A 12,016-nucleotide genomic window follows, 5' to 3' on the forward strand; every position below is an offset into this window, starting at 1 on the left:
CCCCGCCTCACCCGCTGACAAAAGGGCGGGGAAAAATCGACGGCGGAAAAATGTTCGTGGCACACGCGCCGAAATCCTCGTCGGGGCTCAGCGACCGACGGTACTTTTCGATCTTCGTCGGCCGTACACCGTCACGCATCGCTTCCAAGCGTACAAATCCGAAACTTCCTCGGCGAGAGGAAGCCCCGAGTTTCACGTCATTTCACTAAGATTCTTTCCCGCACCGTTTTTTTTTCCTTTCGGACGGAACGCGCGGAGGTTCCGTCGTTCGGTCTCTTGTAGATGCCGGAGAAAGCGTGGGAATTGGCATTGCGTTCAGTGGTGTTGATTCGATGAATCTCTCACGCGGGTGATATCGGCGACGAACGTTCGCCTCCGTCTCTTGTGCATCCGATAACGAATCTGATGCTGCTAGTGCATGCTGGAGTGCAAACGACGAAGGCTGTTGTACACAAACTTAGCCGATTGCAAAAGTTTTTAAGTATAAGCGTCTTGTTGACCAAGGAAACGTTTGACAGATATCCCGCTAAACTACGTGATAATTCGTGCTGAACATCTTATATTATACGATACATGCACAAAATCCACTCTACAATTCCGTGGCATAGATGTGATTATAGTTGTAAGAATTTGCTAATCACAGTCGAACCTTGAAGAGAATATTCGACAATGATTGGTCATCAATTGGTACTTACTACTACAATCATATACAACTACGTTTACGCAATTGTAGAATAGATTTAATTTGTTTTGTGTTGCTTTGTGTATGACAGCCTACAATCAACATACCCTCGTGAAGAAATACCATTGGATTAGTGAAAAAACTATTGGAATGAATAGTGTACAATACTTATTCGATTCGAATAGTTTTTTAAATATTTCTATCGTTCTTCCGCGAGTCCAATAGTATTTTTTCATAAGGGTGTAACAGTGCATCCAATTGTCATAAAAAAAATCATCAGTAGTTTAATTTGCAAAGAATTTGCAACAAAAGATGTGCAATTATTTATGTAAAAAGGAAAAGCACGTATTTGGACACTTATAGAACAATTTAAATATTGTGCTGCAATAGAGATGCCCCAAGTATTCTTTGCGTTTTTTAAAAATACGAGAAGAATTACTTTTGACAAGTGCAAAAAATGCCACAAGCTTCTTATTTTGCGATGAGATTTCCTTTTCCTGTGTAAATATTTATCGCAAAATGCTTTGACAAAATAATGTACAAAGTTTAATGTTAAAACTAACAAATCGATTATTTAAATGGTTAAAATAAACGGTATTTCTTTAACAGCAGTTATTGTGTTATTGATTGCGACATAATTAATTAAAAAGCTATAATTCTTACGTTGAAGAACCTATAATAAGAAATTACGAGTGTTAATCTATTATCATTTCTAGAGAAAGACAAAGAAAGAGATAGAGAAAGAGAGAGATTTATATTTTTCAAATACTATAAATTTCATATATATATATACAATTATACAAATATCTACTTAACAAAATAAAATTGACATCGTTCTTAATTATTCCTATATACTAAACTTTTTTATAGGACAAAATGTAAGACATTTAAAAAAATATCTAAAATATACTCTTCTTTGAAATCCTCGAAGGATATGGAAATATTATTAAAGATAATGTGAACGTTCGCGGCTACAGAAATACAGAAAAACTTTCATAATGCTAAATCAAAATTTCAACATCCTCGAAATTTTGTCAAATAGTAAAATGTGTACTGTTTTAATCGCTTATAAGTTTTACATATATAAAATGTAGGAGGAAGAAGGAAAAACGCTTTTTAAAATTATTTATTATTATTTAATTTTAGTTATTTATTAGTATATAAATTTTAATAATAAGATATTATTACTGATAAATAAGACAGAAATGTATTGTAATTAAAAAAATTACGAAAATTTATTATTCTTTATAGGCTTAGTATTAATACTTGACAAATACCTATCTACAAACTTTATGAAACTTTTAAATATTTTATATATTTGAAATTTGGTTGTATAAAATCTACATAAAAAAATTTGTTAAACGCATAAAAATAAGAAATATTTATACAAATAAAAAACTTTTTAAACTTTATTTCAAGTTACAAATAATCGTTGTTTTATATTCAAGATCTGTAATAGATAAAGTTTTTCGATTTTATTCATTTTGATATCGTTTTTTTCTTTTTGTACATAATGAAAACGACAAGCAGTTTCGTATGTATGATGTAAAAAACGCGTAGGGATAAAAATGTTCTTCGAAAACATTCTTTCACCCTTCGAGACCTTTATGTAAATCCAAACGGATTTACATATAATCACGAAGCGCATACACAGAAAAAGCAATCAGTTACATGTCTAATATGAAAAATGCAGCAACATGGCACTCCTTATATTATACCGACGTATAATTTCTCTATTCATATTACACATGAGGTAAATATTCCAATTTATAAATGTGTGTATGTGTGTGTGGGGGGGGGGGGGGGGGGGGGAAAAAAAATCTACATTGCTTTTTTTTACACAAATACAAAAAATAGTGTATAATTTTAGACTTGGATGAAATTCTAATTAATTTAAACAATCCAGGTAGCAAGTTGATGTTATTTATCATCATTTGACGTGAAACATTAAAGACGTTATTTTGACATTAAAATGACAAATAACGTCAGCTTGCTATCTGGGAAATAACTTATTCAGACACTTGTATCTATTGTTTTGCTATCATGAATAGAATTGTTTTCTTTTTATTAGATACGTGGAAAAATTTTGTTGTAGATTAGAGACAACAATTACATAGTCATATAAAATTTTGCTTTAATTAGGAAATTTTGCTGGTTAAATTAATCACTAATCAACTTATCAAACACTGATTTTTTTTCTGTGAACATATTTATTTATTTTTTATAGTTTGAAAATAAAATTAGAAACATACGTATAATATATTCAATTCAATAAAAATTTTATTTTAAGTAATTCTACTGGTTGATTTAATCGCCAATTAACTTATTAAACAGCACTCATATTTTATTAACGTACATGGAAGATTTTAATCATTTATTTATCAATTAATAAATTAGTTAATCAATTTAATAAATAAATTATTTCAACTTGCAGAAATTGCTTAAATATTTTTTTATATAATCAAATAATGATCATTTTCAACTTTATTGTTTTTTCCATATCAAATAATAAAGAATAATTTGTTAAGTTATTTATCGTGGAAGGAACAATAAAATTAAAATCAACAATTATTTGATTATATAAAGGAATTGTTAAGCGATTCTGTCAGTTAAAATAGGTATAATCAATTTATTAAAGAACATATTATTTTATTAAAGTAAGTAAAATAATTTAATTTTTGTTATTTAGAACGTGGAAAGAAAAATACAATTAGGAATGACAACTATTTGATTTAAAAAATTTCTTTTTAAGCAATTCTATCGGCCGAATAAAATCGCTGCTCAATCAGGTGGAGTTCATGTTCGATTTAAATCACTTTTAGAGGCGCATGCGCCATCTAGCGAACATTCAGAAATACAATTGTTCATATTTCGGTCTAAATTGTACGCGTGCTGCCATCTAACCGCGAATTGGCAGAATTACCGGCTTTTTTGAAACGCATTATTATTGATTAAATCTGTGACTGTAAGTAAAAAAAAACTGATTGAAGGTTGAGTGCAAGATAAGCTTATCATAATCACATTCTTATCATGTTTGCAATCACATCGTTTAAAGTACACAATTGCATGTTCTTTGAACATTGAAGTATCAGAGATCTTAACGTCGTATGTGAAAAAAGGAATCAATTTCGTCCTCGTATTCAACATGTCACAACAATCAAATATTTTATATAGTGAAGATGAATTGTTGCCGGAACTTAATTTCTCGGTGGGACAATTGTTATTAATGCAATTGACGACGCATGGTACTCGTGTAGCACATGTAAGTTCATGATTGACTTAATTTTTGTTATTAATTTTGCATAATTACTGTACATAATCAAAATATTATAGATTAATATACGATGTAAATAATTAGAATCCTAATCTAGATTTGTTATATAATTTTTGTTTTATATATCTACAACTTTCTATTACAATGACAAATTTTTTTAACAGATAAATCCCCATACTAGCAAGGAACAGACGTTCCAACATATCTTGGACACTAGTCGGAGATTGGCAGTCTATCTGCAAAGAGAAGGACTGAAGGCAAATGACACCATAGCTGTGTGCAGTGAAAACAATCTGGAATTTTGTATTCCAGTATGTGCTGCGTTTTACCTGGGTGCTATTGCCTGTCCTTTAAATCCTCTGTACAGTGAAAGAGAATTGAAACATGCACTGTCCATTTCAAAGCCAAAGTACATTTTTATTTCGACGGTATCGCTTAATAGTATAAGAAAAATATTCGTAGAGTTGTATTGGTCGCCAAAAATCCTAATGCTTACTGATGATAACAACAATGTTTCATGGTCGAGCATGTATAAAGTGATATCGAACGTCTCCAGTGACGATGCAAATGCACTCCAAGCGGCTCCTGTTAATGTAGATGATCATGTAACAGCGATTTTATGTTCAAGTGGAACCACAGGACTACCGAAAGGTGTTATGTTGACAGATAAAAATATTACTACGGTCATACGCATGTATATGAACACTAACACGATTCCTGAAAATGGGGTTTCTCTGTCACTACTCCCATTCTTTCATGCATACTCCTTTGTCTTGATGGTACTTGGCATATTAAGGGGAAACTGCAGTATTGTATTCTCACGCTTTGAGGAAGAGCTGTTCTTACGATACATTGAGAAATATAAAATTGAATATATGCCTATGGTGCCATCGCTTATGGTATTTCTGGCTAAACATCCACTTGTAGATAAATATGATTTGTCCTGTGTTAAAACAATATGGTAAGCATATTACAAATTAGATGCAAGATGTTTAAATCTTCGAGGAAAATGCTGCAATTCACAAAAACAAAAATAAAAAAAAAAATGTTGACACAGACTGAGCATATATTTTTTAATAATAAGCCCAAAAAGTAAAATATAACAGAAGATTGTAAATATTAGTAAAAAAAAGGCGAATATTCATGAAATTAATGTATACAGTTTATATACATTATTATATAAGTTAATATATTACATAACATAAAAGTAAAAAAATTTTAATATTTTTCTGTTTATATGTTGAAAATTATTTTAATAACATAACATTTTTATAAGTTTAATCAATTTATATAGACTGTGAAATTTAATAACACAGACATAGAATAAATTGTCTCTTGTGGCAGTTTTTTTTTTTAATATTACATGCAGGAGTTCAATGGAACTGTAATAAGCTGTGTTAAAACTTACACATAAAATGTATTTATATCAGATATTAGATTTATTTCGAAAATTACTACGAATTATGCAATTACTTAAGTTGCTATTTGATTAGGAGTGGTGCAGCTCCATTATCGAAGGAAATTCAGCAGGCTGTCGCTAAGAGATTAAATATGAATATTGTTGATGTTAAACAAGGCTACGGATTAACAGAAACTACTTTAGCTGTGCTGCGATCACCAGATGGAAAAGGAAAAGTAGGCAGCGTTGGCGTAGTAGTTCCAGGCACATTAGGTAAGACTCGCAATTAAGAAAATACAGTGTCCATTTTATTTAAAGCGTAATTAATCAATATCTACTACTATCATACAATATAGATTTACAAATGTATTTTTTCTGAGTCATATTATTTTAAAGTCGAACATTTTTTTATTATTTAATTGTAAATATTTACATTGCAGTATAGTATTGTGAAACAGTATCAGACAATATTTGATAGTTCATTCTAATATTGATCCTCTCCACGATATGTATTTCTTTCCACAATATGCGATATTTATAGTTTTAAGAGTGTATTTATATATTTTTTTTTTAATATAAGAAATATAATTAATAGAATATATCGACAAAGTTTGACGATATATAATACTGATATTTTTTTAGCAAAGATAATACCAATTGGAGAATACGAGACGGATAGAGCTTTAGGGCCAAATTGCGAAGGAGAATTATGTTTCAAAGGAGATTTGATAATGAAAGGTTATTATAACGACGAAGAATCCACTAGAGCGACAATTGACAAGGATGGTTGGTTGCATACGGGAGATGTAGGATATTATGACGAAGATGGATACTTTTACATTGTCGATCGAATAAAGGAACTCATCAAATATAAAGGCTATCAGGTTCCACCAGCTGAGCTCGAAGCGATTTTGTTAACTTGTCCTGGTATACAAGATGCGGCCGTAATTGGTATACCGAATGACAAAACTGGGGAGTTACCAATGGCCTTCGTTGTAAAAGAAGAGAATTCTAATATTTGCGAAAAGGATATAATCCAGTATGTTAATGGTAAGAATTTTTAGTATCATATGTAATGGAACTAATCTAATAACAATATATGAAGTATTTCTATTGCATTCCTGTCTTAACCCTGATTAAAAATTTCATCATTTTGCAAAATTCTTTAGGAGAAATAGAAACAAAAATGTTTTAGTATCATTGGAAGAAATAAGCACTGGACTAGTTTTCTAAGCTTTTCTTTTGCAGTGTTAAATGGAAGTTCAAAAGTCTACTTTGTAGTGTCTTCAAAATTTGTAATATTTTCCGCTCAGTATAGTATTATATTATATAGTTTTAATGTGTTCATAAATTTTGTATATATATATTGCATGTACAAATATATTTTTGTTCCAGAACGTGTATCAAATCCTAAGCGGCTTAGAGGTGGTATAAGATTTGTAGATAGCATTCCAAAGACTCCATCTGGTAAAATATTACGTCGAGTATTACGAGATAGATTAAAATCAAAATTATAAACTTGTTAAACGATCAGTTTTTCGTGACTCGCATCATTATAATCTTGTGTATGTAATTTTACGAAAATGGATTATGGTACTTATCATTTTTGTAATAATTGAATATAAGTATATATATATGTGTATGTATATATATATATATATACTCAAAATACATAATTCTCTTATTTATTAAATATATGTGTACATTTTTTTCTATCAAGCATTTTATGTCTCACAAAGAAACAAAGAATAAATATTTTTATTGTACATAATTTTATTATAATCAAACATGCGCTATGTGCAACAAATACAATATATCTACAAATATAAAATAGTACCAGTAATTACGCAAATTATAGCTTATGTATTTAAAAAACTAATTGTGAGTTTTTCTTTCTATGTACATTCTATTCGAAATTGATTTACAAAAATATTAAGCCTTTTATAATAAGTCAAGTAGATTCTATTACAAATATTTAATATTAGCAAAAAATTATTTTTTCCACATTTTTTCAAGGATTGAAAGTTTTAGTTCGACGACCTCATGCTATCGTATAATTCTACTATGTAACTGAACAATTTCAAGAGCTTTCCAGATAAATGGAATAGATTTTATAGTGAAAAAAAATAATTTTGCTGAGAAAATATTAAGGATGTTGACTGTAATACTCATTCAAAAGTAGTGATATTTGTATGTCAAATTACTTTTAATAAGTAGTAATTGAACTGGAGAAAATTATTTAACGGTGTTACAATTTTTCCAAGTGTATATGTATATAACAATAATAACTCTTAGCAGATATAAATTTTTTTGAGAAGTGTCTATTTATAATAACATTTGAAATAGAAAAAATTTTATTGATTAATTATCATCATAAAGTATAATCATAAAACGTAATGGTAATGGGCCTTCTACAATAAGCCGCAAGTCAGAACGTCAGAAGTCTTAACCAGTCTTAACCAAGTCGTTCAAGTTGGCTATTGGCCAACTTCACCGATTATGACTTAAGATCGTTTAGAACTTCTGATTTGCGGCTTATTGTAGAAGTCTTTTAATATTTTCTATTACATAATTAGAATTTTATGTGATGGGATTTATAAAATCTCATAGTAAGAATTAAAATCTCATGCTAAGAATTAAAATTGATAAATACACATTAATCGCTCATGTAATCTTATTCGAGGCACTGTATTACTAGAAGATACTATTTTGTAAATATAGAATTATATGCACTATCATCTTTAAGGAAGGCAAAAAGGGAAGGTTTAGAAACTTCTGGTTACAATGTACATAATTTTTATACGTACTTTTTTTAGAATTTCGGTTATCATCAATTAATCAGTTAACTAGTTTAATAAATGGCTGCGTTCAGCGGACTCGACAGTTGAATGAGCGGAACAGTTGAATGGATGATCTAAAAGACTACACCAATAACAGCGAGCGCTCACTCAACTGTTGAGTCCGCTGAACGCAGTCAATGTGAAAACAAAATCGTTGTAAGATTACACAAGTTGTACCTTCACTCTGTTTGCTTTTTACACATTGAAAAAATTAATATTTCTTATGAAGAATTGAACGGACATATATATTTTATAAATTATATTATCTAATCTGTATAAGTCAATTGCTTTGTACAGCCGGTTACAGAAAGGTTGCAACACTTTTTTTTCGATGGGTTTCAGAATGCAGCTTGTTCACCGAGCGATTCTTATGGTTCTTATTCGTGGATCCACAAATAAGAACCAATCGCTTGGTGAGTAGGCTGCATTCCGAAATCCATCGAAAAAAGTGTTACAACCTTTCTGTGACCGGCTGTACATTATGTCCTAAAATCAGTGGATATTTTTTATCGCAGCTTTTTTATGCAATATAAAGACGATCTCGTCATCTTTAGTATTGAAGAATTTATTTCATAGAAACTTATAGCTGAATGGAAGAATATTTTTTCACCTATTTTTTCTCTCGAAATCTGATTAACAAAAACGTTTATTTTCAAACGTTCAAAAACGCTCATTACTAAAAAATTATGTGCGTCAAGTTTTTATCAAAAAAAGAATCAATTTCATTGAGACTAGAAAAGATTTACAGTAAGAATATCCAACAATTTTAAGACATATATGTGTTGAATATAGTAGAGATATTTAACAACTCAACAACATTAAAATAGTAATTTGCTCATCTACATGACTTTATATATTACAAAAAATAATTCAAATCTATTAGAAATGGAGTTGGTTGGAAATAAATTGTCATTAAATTATAGAAGAAAATACATAGTTTTTCTTTTGTAATTTAATATTATGTAGACTCACTGCTTTTTAAAGCTCTTCAAGATTGGATAGATGTTATCAAAGGCTTCATAAATTTCCTTGCGAATTTTTGCACCTAGTGACATATAAACATACAATTATTTAAGTACAAACATGTAATAATTCCCAAGCTTAATTTCCAAATTCTTACACAGGTCTGGATGAGTTATATTTGAAAATTGTAAGAGACTTTAAAAATATTTCCAAAATATTTTGCAATAGCGCGTGTATATACTTTACTACAAAATTACTATACATATAACAGATATAAAGTATGAACATTCACCTGTCAATACTACTTTCCCTGAGACAAATATAAGCAATACAATTCGAGGTTTAACCATCCTATATATTAGACCTGGAAATAGCTCTGGTTCATACGACGAGAATTGGCCATGAGAGAGCACTAAACCTTCTAATCTAATTGGAAACTTAACATCACAGCTGCCGACCATATTTTGGATTTTAAAATCTAGGAACTTTGCCTAAGTAAAATTAAATCGTAATATCAATTAATAAAGATTTACATTATTATTAAATATTTTGTCGCAATAAATTGTAAACAATTCTATATTTAAATAACCTACATTGAGAAAAATAATTCATTTTGTATCATATTTTAATAAGTTTGCTGGTACTTACAGGAAAACCTAATTTCTGGATAATTCTTGCGTACTTTCTAGCAGCAAGACGTGAATCTCCCTCACTCTTGGCGCCAGTACAAACCATTTTGCCGCTACTGAATATCAGTGCGGTGGTTCTTGGTTCTCTTATTCGCATGATAACAGCCGCAAACCTTTTCGGATTATATTCGGCATTTCTGGCATGAAGTGCTATCTTTTTCAAGTCAAGTTTGCAATTTAAGTTAACGGTAGACACAATATTCCTGAAATAAAGTGAAAATATGATTTAAAAAATAAGAGAAGGTAGACGTAAATTATATGTCAATTTTTTTTATTGAAAGGTTTACTTACTGCAACTGTGGTAAAATTCCAGGATCCGCGGAAGCTGGGGTCATTGGTGTCATTGGCCCTGGGGTCGCAGGACCTATCGATGATGGTGCTATTTGATTATTTTGTGGTACTATCGGAGACATCATATTTTGCTAAAGAATAGAAGGAAAAAGCAGTTAAAATAATAAAGTAAATATTAATATGCTTAGAATACTATATTTTAATTGTATCTCTTTCAGTCCTTCAAATTATTTACTCAGAATTGCAAAAGGTCGTTATTGTATGACAGAACTGGAATTTAAATCCTAGGATATTTTAAATAGTGTAATGATTTGAAATAATCTCTCTTTAGTTTCATAATTTTATTTAATTTGTGTTAAGTTCAAGTGTTGTAATTTTTTTTTATATAGTCAAAAATTTTTAAACTTTTAAAAGTAATAACAAAAAATGTCAAATTAAATATTCCTTTAGTATCACAAAAAATATACTCGTGTTATACATTACTATTAACAGGTCTAGAATTTTAAATTCTATCGCAATATTATACTTAGCATAGACAACATTAAATTCAACATTGAATTACTGGCGTTTGTGGCTGCATAAGACTCTGTGGTGTTGCAAACGATGGTGTTGGAGCATATGTGTGCATATTTTTTTGCGGTGTCGTTATCATTAACATGCCACTTTGCATATTGGGACTCATTGAATGCAGTTGCTGCAGTTGCTGGAATTGTTGTGACTGCTGCTGCTGCTGTAACGCATTCGGCAGGATCTGTTGATCCTCCTCTGGTTGATGCAGAGGTGTGCCGATGCTAGGTATACTGAAGCCAGGACTCGGAAGCATCTGATCCATTTTGCACTTTTAATTAATATATACGTGACTGATGCTGTTTACAATGAATCTTATGTGGAAGTACGAAAGAGATGGAATCCTTGAGGTTATACTAGCATGTTCACGAAGTAGTCAGTGATTTATTTTAATCAGCAGTGAGTTACAACCTCTGAAATTTTAATAGATTATTAATTATCAAGAGATTTCTACCTTCATGCCTTTCTAGAAGACACTAAAAATATAAATATCATACAAAAATCTTTGTAAGTAAAAGTTCAACAAAAATTCCAATCTTAATATTTACTATCTAACTTTATCTTAAATTTAAAGATCTGGTAAATGTGCAGTATAATGTTTCCATCTCTGATTTTCTTGTAATTTTGTAAATTTGTGTATTTTCATGCATAGAATATATTTTGAGAAAAAAATCATCACTTAAGTCCTGTTTGTTTTTAGGAAAATCAGAGGTAAGGTCATAATATTGTATACTTGTCAAAAATTTGACACTGTTTTTATCTCGTTAAAATATTAATATATTATAATCTGAAAATTTACCTTGCCACGAAATCGTTTGAGTTTTATCATGGAATTTATAGGATGTCGTGCCTATCCTCATCAACTCGTGACTCCACCGCGTTAAGCTAAATACAAAGAAATCGATCAAATCGTGAGGAAATAATTCCCGAGAAAAGTTTGTCTCATAAATCAAATAGAATCGAATTCAAACGGTTTATTAATTACGTTTCGTTTTCATTTTACAGCCTGCAGCGTCTTGTTTACAACCACTTTTAAATCACGAAACTCACGTCCTATAGACCACTATAGACGCTCACTTCTTCATGCACGTTCATTTCTCGAAATCTTCGTACATTTAACTCTAATAGCCAATAAGAACGTGACACCATATGTCGCCATTTTGCCGCGGTTATTTGAATTAGGCGTTATGTCATAGTAAAAATTGATTTTCCACAAGCTTGTTTCCACTTTAATATTAACGCTTTCTCTTTTAAGAAGCGATAAAAATGTATATTTCTGAATTCTTCTTTTCGATGATTTTTATGTGGCAA

At 30.2% G+C, this 12,016-nt stretch overlaps 2 protein-coding genes across 3 annotated transcripts; one reads left to right on the top strand and one right to left on the bottom strand.

Moving 5' to 3' along the window:
- The first annotated feature begins 3,684 nt into the window (after window positions 1–3,684).
- On the top strand, window positions 3,685–6,913 carry LOC108767834 (4-coumarate--CoA ligase 1). Its single transcript, XM_018517903.1, has 5 exons — window positions 3,685–3,944; window positions 4,121–4,917; window positions 5,450–5,628; window positions 5,998–6,405; window positions 6,751–6,913. The coding sequence occupies exons 1-5, from the start codon at window positions 3,828–3,830 to the stop codon at window positions 6,870–6,872; spliced, it is 1,623 nt and encodes a 540-aa protein (XP_018373405.1). The 5' UTR covers window positions 3,685–3,827; the 3' UTR covers window positions 6,873–6,913.
- A 2,178-nt stretch (window positions 6,914–9,091) lies between these two features.
- Window positions 9,092–11,748, bottom strand: Tbp (TATA binding protein). Of its 2 annotated transcripts, XM_018517928.1 has the most exons (7): window positions 11,691–11,747; window positions 11,505–11,590; window positions 10,701–11,118; window positions 10,139–10,269; window positions 9,807–10,050; window positions 9,451–9,649; window positions 9,092–9,240 (listed from the first exon to the last, which is right to left on the bottom strand). In XM_018517928.1, exons 3-7 carry the CDS (start codon window positions 10,968–10,970, stop codon window positions 9,164–9,166), a joined length of 921 nt encoding a protein of 306 aa, XP_018373430.1. In that variant the 5' UTR covers window positions 10,971–11,118; window positions 11,505–11,590; window positions 11,691–11,747; the 3' UTR covers window positions 9,092–9,163. The 2 variants fall into 2 exon arrangements, with proteins under 2 accessions (XP_018373430.1, XP_018373429.1); XM_018517927.1 differs by having other exon boundaries at window positions 11,505–11,748.
- Window positions 11,749–12,016: the final 268 nt, after the last annotated feature.

This window comes from Trachymyrmex cornetzi, unplaced genomic scaffold, assembly GCF_001594075.2.
Source record: "Trachymyrmex cornetzi isolate Tcor2-1 unplaced genomic scaffold, Tcor1.1 scaffold73, whole genome shotgun sequence".
NCBI classification, from domain to species: domain Eukaryota; kingdom Metazoa; phylum Arthropoda; class Insecta; order Hymenoptera; family Formicidae; genus Trachymyrmex; species Trachymyrmex cornetzi.

Coding starts and splice junctions, on each gene's coding strand:
- LOC108767834 (XM_018517903.1), top strand. CDS start 3,828: ATGTCACAACAATCAAATATTTTATATAGTGAAGATGAATTGTTGCCG. Junction 3,945..4,120: donor ATGGTACTCGTGTAGCACAT/GTAAGTTCATGA, acceptor TTTTTTTAACAG/ATAAATCCCCATACTAGCAA. Junction 4,918..5,449: donor TCCTGTGTTAAAACAATATG/GTAAGCATATTA, acceptor CTATTTGATTAG/GAGTGGTGCAGCTCCATTAT.
- Tbp (XM_018517927.1), bottom strand. CDS start 10,970: ATGGATCAGATGCTTCCGAGTCCTGGCTTCAGTATACCTAGCATCGGC. Junction 10,270..10,700: donor TTATGCAGCCACAAACGCCA/GTAATTCAATGT, acceptor TCTATTCTTTAG/CAAAATATGATGTCTCCGAT. Junction 10,051..10,138: donor GGAATTTTACCACAGTTGCA/GTAAGTAAACCT, acceptor ACTTTATTTCAG/GAATATTGTGTCTACCGTTA.